Source organism: Peromyscus maniculatus, chromosome 6 (assembly GCF_049852395.1).
Source record: "Peromyscus maniculatus bairdii isolate BWxNUB_F1_BW_parent chromosome 6, HU_Pman_BW_mat_3.1, whole genome shotgun sequence".
In the NCBI taxonomy this organism is placed as follows: Eukaryota; Metazoa; Chordata; class Mammalia; order Rodentia; family Cricetidae; genus Peromyscus; species Peromyscus maniculatus.
Genome location: NC_134857.1, coordinates 97524405 through 97537428, shown reverse-complemented (window position 1 = coordinate 97537428; position 13024 = coordinate 97524405). Strand labels below are relative to the sequence as shown.

The 13024-nt window shown below is 37.9% G+C and overlaps 1 protein-coding gene across 1 annotated transcript in view; it reads left to right on the top strand.

Annotated features, from left to right (window-relative positions):
* Positions 1–13024, top strand: part of Snx7 (sorting nexin 7) — a 79736-nt gene that overhangs the window by 27902 nt on the left and 38810 nt on the right. The window contains exons 4-7 of the mRNA XM_006977839.4: positions 153–317; positions 3049–3247; positions 5142–5341; positions 9327–9413. Coding sequence (XP_006977901.1) covers positions 153–317; positions 3049–3247; positions 5142–5341; positions 9327–9413 — 651 coding nt within the window. The remainder of the gene's footprint in view (positions 1–152; positions 318–3048; positions 3248–5141; positions 5342–9326; positions 9414–13024) is intronic.

Genomic DNA, 13024 nt, shown 5'->3' with positions numbered 1-13024 from the left:
TTTGCATGCCTACTTAGCTTTGGCTGTTCCCCACTGCTCATCTCTGGTGCCTGCCCCCCCCCCCCGCCCCCGTGTCCATCTCCATCCACTAGCTGTCCCTCTGTCATGTATGTGCGTTTTCAGGTAGTTATTGTGTTTGTTTTTGGTCTCAGCCATTGCCGGAAAAGTTTATCGTGAAAGGGCTGGTGGAGCGTTTCAACGATGACTTCATCGAAACCCGCAGGAAAGCATTGCATAAGTTTCTGAACAGGATCGCCGATCATCCAACTTTAACATTTAATGAAGATTTCAAGGTTTTCCTCACTGCACAAGCCTGGGTAAAAGGTTCTACTTTATATCCGTAAGACCCCTTAGTATCGCTGTGTGCGGCAGACTGACTGCTCCCTCTTTCTCGACTTTCCATTAGGCAAGGGTGTCCTTGAAGTGTGCTAGTCAATTGTTTTAAAGAACACTGGGGCGACTTCTTTGTGTATAACCCTGGTGCCAAATCAAAATGGAAACGATAGAAACCTGCTGTCTTCCTCACATACACATATTCTCATGTCTCTTCATTTTTTTTCAATGACAGGGTGCTCTTTGCATGTGTAATCAACACTGGTCATGAATGAGTATGTCATTCTCTGTGTGTTTGTGCATATGATACACAAGGGTGTGTGTGTGTGTGTGTGTGTGTGTGTGTGTGTGTGTGTGTGTGTGTGTGTGCCTGTGTGTATGTGTTTATGGTATGCAAGTGTGTGTGTGGAGGGGGGGCACATGCATGCCAGAGCACATATCTGGAGGACAGAAAATAACCCTGAGTGTTAGTACTCATTGAGATAAAGTATCCTTACTGTTTGTCACTATGTACCTCTGGCTAGCTGGCCCTCCCACTCCAGGGCATTCTCTGTCTCTGCCTCTTATCTTACTGTAGGAGTACTGAGATTAGAGAGGCATTCCTCTGCAGCTGGCTTTACATGGATGCTGGAGATTCAGACTCAGGGCCTCATGACTACACAGCAGGTGCCTTACCCACCAAGCCATCTCCCTAGCTCCTACGTACATCTTTCATTGATGTCATTTTGAGCAATAATGAGGTCAGAGTTCTTTTAACAAGGATAAAAATCATTATTAAGCTGTTGACTAGATAGATAATTGAGTGGATCAATAAATGGATGGATGATTAGATAAAAGCAGTCTCCTTATTTTTCCTTCAGTTATCTATGTTGGAGATGTTTTTAAATATTATTTTTAACATGCAGAAAATTGGTGTATATTATTATTTTTCTTTTTTATGAAATAATAACTCTGTAAGAAAGATAATAGATAGGCAGTGGTTCAGTAGCAATTACACACCAAAGACATATTTTACATCTCTCATATGTTGCCAGAGTAGTAGAAGCCAGACCAAAGAGTGGTCCCTCTCAGTCATGACTCAGGTTCTGTATCTGAGAGCCCTTTGTAGCTTATATGAAATGAACTGTGTCCTAACTCTAGAACCTTAGAATCTGTCAGAAACATTCCCCAGAGTCCAGTGCATGCGGAGCAGCCACAACATGGTAATCAGAACTGTAGTAACAGCTCAGCAGCTACAGTCTGTGCTATCAGTGGTAAAGTATGTGTTCTTGGTTAAGACTGACGCTCTTGGATGGATGGAGTGTCTGATCAGGGACAGTACCTGTTACTCTTTGGCCACAAATGTATTTTCTGTAAAACTTTGGGGAAGGAAAACCTTTGGGAAGACAGACAATGTGTTATTCCATATTTGGGTAAATTGTATATTGCTCATAAATCTACCAATCAGGTATTATTTTTATTTACAGAATATATATATATGTGTGTGTGTGTGTGTGTGTGTGTGTGTGTATGTGCTTTGCTCGCAAACAAACCCATGTTTCCACAAATGCTGTAGCCCTCCTCAAAATTCATGAGGTCTGTTTTGTTGTTTGCTTAAGCACACTGTATTTCTCAAGGGATGATTTTTATGGGCTGCATATCCTTTTATATTATGTCCTTTTTCTTTTCTTTCTTTTTTTTTTTTTTGTAGCTCTCTCTCCCATGTTAACTCTGAATAACTAGGTCCATGTCTTATTTAACAGCTTCCTCTGCAGATAGCCAATCGGTGGAGGTGGCATCCCAGTTTACCCATTCCAGTTGGTTGAAAAGCTGTGATCAGAAAATGTCTGCTTATAAACTAAGATGAGAACTTGAAGGAGGCAGAGTGTGTCCTGTGTAGCAGTGGACCCTCTAAAATCAGATTGCAGTGATTCACACCCATGCCCTCCCATTGCTAAATTGCTTATACATCTTGAACTCGCTCTGCCTGTGCTCCTATTTTCCTTTGAAAATGAGGAAAATAGGAGAACCTATCACATGGGTTTATTCTCAGTTGTGCTTTTTAAGACCATGCATGTAACTACTGGAACACATCAAAACCCTCAATAAACGTCAGCTGTTATACTTGAAGAATTAATCAAGGTTTCCACCCTTTGCCCAGTTAATGTGGGCCCTAAGGAATTGTCTCTGGATCATTTTTACATGGAATGTCTGTTCTAAAATATAGGTTGGGGACTGGAGAGACAACTCAGTGGTTAAGAGCACATGCTGTTTTTGCAGATGATCTGAGTTCAGTTCACAAGTGTCTGTAACTTCTGTCTCAGGGGATCTAACACTCTCTTTTGGCTTCTGAGGGCACTGCACGAATGTGGTACACATATACATGCAGGAAAATATACACGCATGAACATAAAATAAAAATAAAGCCTTCCCCAAAGAAATATAGGTTGCTTATGACATCATGCTCTTCTTGCGTATCTTCTTGATCACTGAGCCCATTGTTTTTATTTTAAAGATTTATACTCTGGGAAAAAAACTGTCCACCTGTTTGATGTGAGTACTTTGAAATGGAATATTAGCCAGTAGACTGGAATGTAGGAGGATGCTACCAAAAAGGAAATTCAGATGCTTCAAATGCACAGGCTTTAAAAGATACACACAGAAGTGTGTTGTTGTTTCCGTGTTACTCTTTACTGCTGAGTGACTCACCACACTTTTTTCACTTTCTGTTTCTAGGAACTGTCTTCTTATAAGAAGCAAGGACCTGGCTTGCTGAGCAGGATGGGGCAGACAGTCAGAGCCGTGGCATCGTCCATGAGAGGAGTGAAGAACCGGCCAGATGAATTCATGGAAATGAATAACTTCATTGAAACATTTAGCCAGAAAATTAATTTAATAGATAAAATATCTCAGAGAATTTACAAGGAAGAAAGGGGTACGTGGGGTCACTGAAGACTGGTCGTACAGATGTTCAGCCTCCTTTGGAGCTTCACTCTGGCTGCTGTAGTGTGGTGTGGTGACACTTAGGATTTTACCTAGAAATCATGGCTCCTGCCCTGCCATTATTGAAATTTTTTCAGAAACTGGGGACATGGCTCAGTCTTTAAGTGCTTGCCAAGGTCTGTTTGAATCAGCAAGCCTAATGTAGACCTTGAAGCATATTATGGGGACTGCTGCCCCATGAGAGCCATAAGGGTTCATGAGAACATAAGAGTTCATAAGCTCTGAACTTGCTGGTAAAGAGGTCGTTTAGTAGACTTGACTCTGTGAAGGCAGCTCAATCCTGACAGACAGGCTTTCTAACGTGGAGCTCTTGTTTTCAGAACAAATGTTTCTGGCCCATACTGGAGACTTCTCACTATTTAAGATCAGGAGGGATTAGGAGAGGGGAAAACTTCATCAAACCATATTGTATGAAAAACATTAATTTAAAAAAAGAAGAAAAGATATGAAGCCTGCTTAACAGACCTGGAGGACAAGATTGCATGCAAATTGATGGAGAGTCCTTTAGGAATTTCGGAGTCTAAGCTGTGCAGGGCTTTCATTCATACCCACATCAGGAAACATTTGAGGGCAGGAACCAGCAGTCTCTCTTTGAATGTTTTTCATTCAGCACTTAAAAAAAAAAAAAAGATTGGTGTCCTTTTCTTTTCTGCTTCCCGATTTATTTGGCAGAATTCTATTGACCACATATTGTCTTATTTCTCTGCTGTGGACTAAAGAAGCAGTTATAGCTCTACCTGCCCCAGACCTCACAGTACACTTGATACATATATTACTGGTTGAATTCCAGGGGAACTTACTAAATGTTGGCATAGAGGTGTGGTTTGAATGCTTTAAGAAGCATTTTAAGAAGGCTTTAAGAAGGCTCAGTAGTGAAAACAGCCGCCTAACAATAACCGTCAATGCACACACACACCGAGAACAGAACTGTTGACATTTTTGTTTTCTATTTTAGTGCTGTTACTTTTTAACAAAGATGAACCTAGACTCAGAAAAGAGAAGTGAAGGAGAACTTAGAGGAAAATCTTTATGCTCATGAGCTCACTCATATCTCTAGTGTTTTGAAACTTCTTGAGTTCACTTGATCATAGAAAAACAAAATGTGCTAGTAGTAGCTTCAAGTGGCAGAATAGATTTCAGCAAATTATACTGGGAGGAAAGAAGGTTAGATATAGAGAATATCATTGTCTTTATGGGAATTCCTCGAGAGTATAGGAAGGAGCCCTGCTGTTTTGCTTAGGCTAATGGGTAGTGATTACTATTGAAGAGTGTATATAGTTAAAAGAAAGGAAGAAAGATAGATTTTGTTTAGGACATCTTGGCTCTGATATACTTAGATATAATTTTATGATAAGTGGAAGTTTATAATAGCTATGGTCGTTGTATGAAATATTTTTCCAAGCCTGAACAGTGAAACGGACATCTAATTTTGTTTATACTTAGACAGTAGCACTTCAAAAACTGTCTTGTCCATTCTAGGACAATTGGTTAGTTAATGAATGATAATATAAGCATTTGCTTATATCAAAGTGTGAGAACTTGTATAGAATGAGACAAAGTCCCGTCATATTATCTATTATATAGGAATTTTGAGAAGCAGTTATAGGGGCCGGAGAGATGGCTCAGCATTTAAGAGTGCTTACTACTCTACCAGAGGCTGTAGGCTCACAACAGCCTGCAAATCTAGGCCCAGGGGTCCCAGCACCCTCTTCTGGTCTCTGTGGGTACCTGTACACATGTAGCATATACTTATACAGTCAACCAAATGAAGACAAATAAAAATAAATATAAAAAAGTATAAATTGGCTGTCACTTTTTTGTTTTAGATTATTTTGATGAAATGAAAGAATATGGCCCCATTCATATTCTGTGGTCAGCATCAGAAGATGACCTGGTTGACACATTGAAAGGCATTGCCAGCTGCATTGACCAGTGCTGTAAGGCCACCGAGAAGCGGATGTCTGGCCTGTCCGAGGCCTTGCTCCCTGTTGTCCATGAGTATGTGCTTTACAGTGAGATGCTAATGGTAAGTCCCTCTAACAAGAGTCTCTCTGCTATTCTCTACTTGATTCTATTTCTGTGTTTCTACCACTCTTTCCTGTCCTAGTGGGATATTTGACAGGTAGATACCCAAGAGATATCTGTTCACTACATCCATGAATCAATGGCTGGAAGATCATGTAGACAGAGATCAGAATACTCAATAGCAACACCAACAATTTGTATGATTGTCGTCAATCCAAAGCATCCTTGATCAAGATTTCCTTAAGGACCAGTCTTCTAACATTTAAGTGCCTTACCTTAAAACATTTCTTTTGTATGCTTTATAGATTTATCTCCTTGAGAGTTACTCTCCTGTATCATTTATGATTTTAAAATATATTTAAAATGTATTATGTATATTTTATGTAGAAAGTGATTGAGTGGGGTCTTGATAGCTGCTTTGCCTTCAGGCAGCTTCTGAAATGAAATCTTTCAAGTTAAAGTCTTCTCTTCTACCATTTGAAAAGCCTTTTGTTCTTTATATCCACATTTTACATTCTTCTTCCTCAGTTCAACTTAAGACTCCAGATACTTGCATTTGGTAATGCTGTCTGTAGTGCCAGTATTTTTTGTCCTGTATTACCCTGTGTTCTCAGTATGTTGTACAGTAAAGTGAGCTCCTTTTGGTGTCTAGTGTTTTAGGGAGAAGGTGGAGAATAACAGTGAGAGATATAAGTGTATATTCCAGTGTAGCCCTTCTGTTGATTGTATTTTTTTTCCTCTTTACTCTTTGAGGGGCCTACCACCCAATTTCCAAATAATCACATGGAGACTTATTCTTTCTTATGAATACCTGGCCCTAGCTTTACTTAAATTATCCTGTCTACTTTTTGTCTCTGGGTGTTTACTTTTCTATATTTCTGAATATCTTTTCTGTCCTTCTATTCTGTGTCTGGCTGGGTGGCTGGGTGGATGGCCCCCAGCATCCTCCTCTCCTTTTTTCACTCCTCCCTCTTCTCTTTTTCTCCTTCTCTTTATTCTCTCTGACTGGCAGCCCCACCTATCCCTCTCCTGCATAGCGATTGGCTGTTCAGCTCTTTATTAGACCAATCAGGTACTTTAGGCAGGCAAAATAACACAGCTTCACAGAGTTAAACAAATGCAACAAAAAAGAATGCAACACATCTTTGAATCATTAAACAAATATCCCATAGCATAAATGAATGAAACACTTCTTAAAATAATATTCTACAGCAGTTCACAGTCAAAACCATGACTGATTTCTGATGTTATACACCCTTGATTTCTAGGAATCTTTTTAAAAAATTGTTTCTATCTTGGTAAGAAAAGGTAACATAGCCTTTTAAATATGAGATTTTTCTCTTGTTTATCATGTTTAGGCTTTCTTTGAAAGAGTCATGAGATCTTGTGTGAACTTTTCAGACTTTGATCTTACCTGTATTCTGGGAAGTCTTCTATATACAATTACTCCTTGCTTATCAGAGAATCTCTGAGAAGTCTCTTCTTCCTCTTCTTTCTCTCTTTCCATTTCCTCGGCTCCTGCTCTTGTTTTTCTCTCATTATTCATGTCTTCACAATTCTTCAGGTAAATCTGATTTGTCTGTTTCTTTCCATCACTTAGGTGGTATTTATCTATCCCCATGTTAAGTCAAGATAGAAATTATAAAAGCAAATTCTTGTGTAATTAAAATTCTGATAAATCATAATAGCCAATAGAATGAATTATTATATAACTCCTCAATGGTTGAATTATTTTATAGTCACCTATTAAATAATCAGTAGTTTTTATAGTACATTTTTGCTTCTGTTTTATGCTGAGATCTTTTCATGTGAGTTAAAATAATCAATAGTAATATCTTGATGAAAATAATGGTTAAAATTGTGTAATCTTATGAAGTATATATTTATATTTAAAATCTGTTTATGAATGTGAAGCACAGTATAGAAGCAGACCTTAAGTATGTGGGACTTAATTATAGTATAAATCATTTGGATTAGAGGAAAAAGAGGGTGTCTTAGTTAGGGTTTCTATTGCTGTAGAGATTCTCCATGATCACAGCAACTATTATAAAGGAAAACATTTAATTGGGTGTAGCATACAGTTTCAGAGGTTTAGTCCATTATCATCATAGCGGTACATAGCTTTATACAGGCAGATATAGGGCTGGAGAAGGAGCTGTGAATTCTACATCTTGATCTGCAGGCAGCAGAAGTCTGTGTCCCATTGACCCAACTTGAGCTTATAAGACCACATAGCCTACCTCCACAGTGACACACTTCCTCCAACAAGGCCACACCTGCTCCACAAGGCCACACCTTCTAATAGTGACACTCCATATGGGCAAAGCATTCAAACATATGAGTCTATGGGGCGGGGGCATACCTATTCAAACCTCCACAGAGGGGTCTTGACATTAAGCAAAGTAAATTTTATAAAGGCATTTGTGATAATTAGTTTGAGTTTTCTGTTGTTTTTGTTGAAATTAAGAAAAATGTTAATCTCTTTTTAAATATTTTTGTGTCTTATATAACATATCTTTATTATGCATAATGGGCTTCATTATGACATCTTCATACATGCATATATTTTCATCATATTCACATCTTCATTGCCCTCTCTTGTCCCCCTTCCACTCCAGATGATACTTTTTCTTCCCAGCTTCTACTTTCATGCCTTGTTTATTGGTTGGTTAGTTGGGTGATTGATTGATTGATTGATTGATTGATTGATTGATTGATTGATTTGACCCACTAAATTTCAGTGGGTTGCTCACTAGAACGAGGGGTCATGGTTATGGGAACATGAGCAACTTATTAGTGGTAACACTACCAACGAAAATTTCTCTCCTTTTTCTAACAACTATTAACCGCCTATAGATCCTCACAGACAAATGGGACCTCATGAGCCCCTTAACTCTAGCAGCTCTTAACTGCCCATAAATTATCAGAGAGAGTTAATTCTTCTCAGGGAGAAGCTTGATTCAATATGTCTCTGGGCACATATTTAACCCAATGTCTCCTAGTTCTCATTGAAATGCTTCAGAGCCATGTTATTTGACTTCCATGCACCTTACCAAGTCTAGATGCTTCTCTCCATAGAAGTCTCTCGTGTACTACACCTCTTCTGTCTCTGGTGGAGTTGTTCACTTACCCAGAGTCAATTTTTATATTCCCTTAATTTACATTGTTAAACCCAGGAAAAGATGACTACAAGGAACAAGTCCTCATGCCTATGATGTTGAAATCTAAGTCTTGTGAGAAAATTGAGTTGCTTAAGGAAAGGCAATGTAAAAGACAGGGAAAATATATTAAAGGTGTAGATGGTTCCTACATTTGCATTGACTTGCAAGGGTGTTTTAAGTTTAAGAACATTGAAACATGAAGTTATAAGTATTCAAGAGTCAGGACTGGGCTATCAGTTAACCGAAGAAGCCATGATTTCTCATCAAAGCTTGGCTAAAGGATGAATATTTATACATTCTGAGCTGCAGTGAAATTGTTAAGATGTGAATGCGTGTTCCAGCTGTGTGACTTGTGCTATGATTGGTGGTTTGATTAACTGTCCCTTTTGGGTCAAATGAGATACTCCAATGATTATAGATATTTCCAGGTTAGTGACCCAGGTGTCCCCTCAGATGCACCAGTATATGATAGAACATGTGTTTTGGTTGCTCTCATTGACCTTTATTGTTTATTTGTCCTGGTCTCTGGTCTCTTTGAAGAATGTGCCATCAAATATTCAGTTTGCATGTAATGCTTAAACTGATAAAATGTGCATTGGGAAACCTAATTAAACATTTATAAAGTAATTTTAAATGCTTTATTCCAGTTAAGATTTTAAAGAGTAAGGAAACCTACTCTATAAAAATATTGTAGACTCAAATGACTGATTACATAAGAAATATATTCCCCATGATTATTTATATTCTAAAATATAAATAGTTGTTATGGGCAAAGATTATTACAGCAAACCCCAACTTGATTTATACTTTTCTTTTGATATGAAGGGTGTTATGAAAAGAAGAGATCAAATACAAACAGAACTGGATTCCAAAGTTGAAGCTTTGACCTACAAAAAAGCTGATGCTGATCTGGTATGTTTTTAAATTTATTGATAGAATCATTTAGAAGTCACTGTCTAAAAATTGAATCAAGGATGTAGAGCTTTGTTGCGTGGTTGCTTCTAAGTATTCAACAAATAATACTCAAGTTCTTCTAAAAATCGCTAACATACTGTTCTATAAGCCTTCAAGCTTAGCAGTCATGTTTTCCTGCCTTTTTGACTTGCATTGACTTGGGCTATAAGAAAATACAGAACTATGTTTTCAACAGGACACACTGTGTTAGACGTGGGTGTAAAATGTACTTAACAGCATTTCAGATCAGTACTCAGTGGGGAAAAAATGAACACTTTGCAATTGTCTTGGCAAATTAATTCCTGTTTTAAATTTAATCCCTTCCTTTATAATATGGGAAATTTCACTTGTGAAATTGTACGTGGTAACAAATTCTTTTGTTTTGCCATCATGGGGAAACCTTATTACCAATACTCAGTTTTGATTAACGTGTTTTCATACCACCTGTCCATTTTCTCTTTTTCTTTCTTTCTTTCTTTCTTTCTTTCTTTCTTTCTTTCTTTCTTTCTTTCTTTCTTTCTTTCTTCCTTCCTTCCTTCCTTCCTTCCTTCCTTCCTTCCTTCCTTCCTTCCTTTATTTCTTTCATTTTTTTGCTGGAGTACTCTATAGTAATTGAATTTCTGACATTACATCATTGTGTTCACACAATTTTAATATTTATATTTTGTTGCATTTGCATATTTTCAGCACATTATTAGCAGAGTAGAATTCCGATTTGTACCTCCATGACTGAGGAAGACTTGGGAGAGTTTGCCTAAGTCTTTGCTGTTTCACACAGTAGTTTGTGTTTCAACACAGTAGTGTTGGAGTGGGTGCTGTTGTCGGTGGTGGTCCACACTGCTTCACAGTGAAAACATACAAAGGGGATCTGACTCATCTACATGAACTTATATTGGATGTTCCATGAAGAATATCTTTATAGTTTAAACAAATACTTAGATTGGCACTGAATAGGTGTTGAGTATACCTGGTCAAATTGGTGGTGAGGGAATCCTTCAAAACCCCTGTGAAACTGTAATATTGTACCATCCTCAACCTGACCTGGTAGTGGGTTTCATCCCTTCCCCTTGCTTTAATCATTTTATAGCATAAAATTTTATTTCCTATTTCCTTCAACATCTCCTGTGTCCTCCCAAACTCCTCCCCTGCTTTGCTCCCTCTCCAGATCCCCATGTCCATGATGGAAACACTTTAAGGCCAGGAATTGGTGGTTTGTTCACTGAGTACTACCAGCCTTCTACTAGGAAGACTATGCTAGTCATTCAATAGATATTTAGTGAAGGAATAAAAATCTTGGTGACTGCTCTGATCCACAAGAACTTACTACAGTCTAAAATCTAGAGATCTTTACAAACCCAGTTTGAAAAACACTGACACATCATTAAAATCTGACTGGGAACTTTAGTCTTATTTCTTGATTCTATATAGAGTTTCCAAACTGAAACTGTTGTCTGGGTGGAGTGTGAGTGGAGACTGGTGGGCTGCAGGGGACAGAGCTGGAGAGAGGAATTCATCAAAGAGGATGATGGGAAATGCACAAATGGAGGAGCTTAGTGATCAAAGGAAGAGTTAGATTTGTCTTTACATCATGATGAAGGAAAAAGAAAATAAACATAAAATTAACCTTTTTCCTACAGGTGTGTATTTGTGTCTGTGTTATTCTCTTTAGAGTCTACTGAAAGGGAAAAAATAATATCATTTGAAAATTAGGATTTTTTTTCTATTTGTTAAATTATTTTAACAATCATTAAGACTAATGCTTAGACAAAATTTTCTGCTTGTGTAAATACTATAGACTTTAAAATTTCCAGAAAATAATAACAGGATTTACAAAGGCAGCATTTGTTCAGGATGGCCCTCCCTCCTACATTATGTTTTTTTTATTTAAGTTGTTTAATTAATTAATTTATTTGTGTGTGTGTTTGATGCCGACTGTATTTAATTCCCTCATAGTTGCTATAAAATTGGGAAAATTTTAAAATTTAACTATTCCATTATGTCCTATAACATTTGAAATTAAGGTTCGAAGCAGTTGTATTTAGTGGAAGCATTACAGTTTTTTTTTAATTGATGTCTATTCATTGACATGTTTTAAAATTTTACTTTATTACTATCAGTACAGATCTGTCTAGTTTAATGATTTGTAAAATTTCCCATTTACATTTGCAAATATCGTGTTTACATGTCCTTTTGCTCATCACATAGATATGTCCAACCACGGTCATGTGCTTTATACAAACTGAAATCCCCATGTGCCATGATACATTGTTAGCAACCTTCCAGAATCACCCATAAATGAATCTGTGATGATTGGTCACTGGACAACCAAAAAGATGCTGCTTGGAAATATGCCGGATGGGTATCACCATGGAAACCTGCCCTTGTGAGGTCCTTCTAAGGAGCAGGCCTTTGCAGTCACCATGGCGACCCTGGCAGCGAACTGAATATAGCAATCTGCCTGGTTGTTTACCATGGCAACTGAGACAGGGCCACTTTGGAGATGGCCCTGGGGCCATTTCTATGGAGACCTCCTGAGGCTGCCTTCAGAGGCTTTATCAAACCCACTTCAGGGCGGGATGACACATGCAAAGCCAATAAGCAACAATAAGCAACTTGTAATGAGATGCTAGATGAAATGAAGCTGCTACCAAGTATTCAAAAATTAGGAGGATAAAAATGACTGAATAGAAAGACAGCAGTAGAGTATCCTGCAGAGGTCAGCTGAGTACATCAGGTGACCTTTAACTGGGTTGGGTGGTATGTAATACAAGGCTCTAGTCCTTTTTAAATTACTTGTAACTGTATATTGGGGCTAACTAATAATGGCACTATGGCCACGTTTACTCCTCATATAGATATACCCACCACAGGCAAGTTTTTATATAATCTAAAACTGACAGTGAATTCTTGAACCTACTACCCAGCTTATTGTAAAGGGCTGCTTTTTTAGAGTCTGTGGTTTGGACTTCTTATATCAAAGGATCAAATGAATGGTTTCAAAATGACCTGTGCTTCCTAAAGGCAGAATGCTCATTTCAAAGTCAAGCCAGCTGTTTATTGAAAGGTTTGTTGTTTATGCTTTGGAATTAGACTTACAAACAAATCTTAAAGGACAAATTTTCTAACTTCTTTTAGCTTCTCTTTACACCATTTTTTTTTGCAGAAATTATTAGCACCTTTGTAATAGCCTTGTTTAAATATTGAATGATACAATGCTAGTAAGTTGTTTGCATTATAGCACACACACACACACACACACACACACACACACACACACACACACACTAGTTGTTAGCTGCTATTATTTTGATGCTATGGAGAAGTGATACTTGTGTTAGGTCCTGTATAATGACAAATACATTGCTCATTGACATTCAGGGAGAATACATTATGCAAAATGGATATCATTAAAGGTGGTATAAGTTCAAAAAGCATGCCAAGTTGGGAATCTAGATGGATGTGTGGAGTGAAGGGTCCAGAGGACTGAGTGAGTGTGGCTCACAGGAGGGTGGAAGCAGTTGGGCAGGGAGCCTTTCTCATCAGATAAAGAAAGGAAACTCCATATTTTG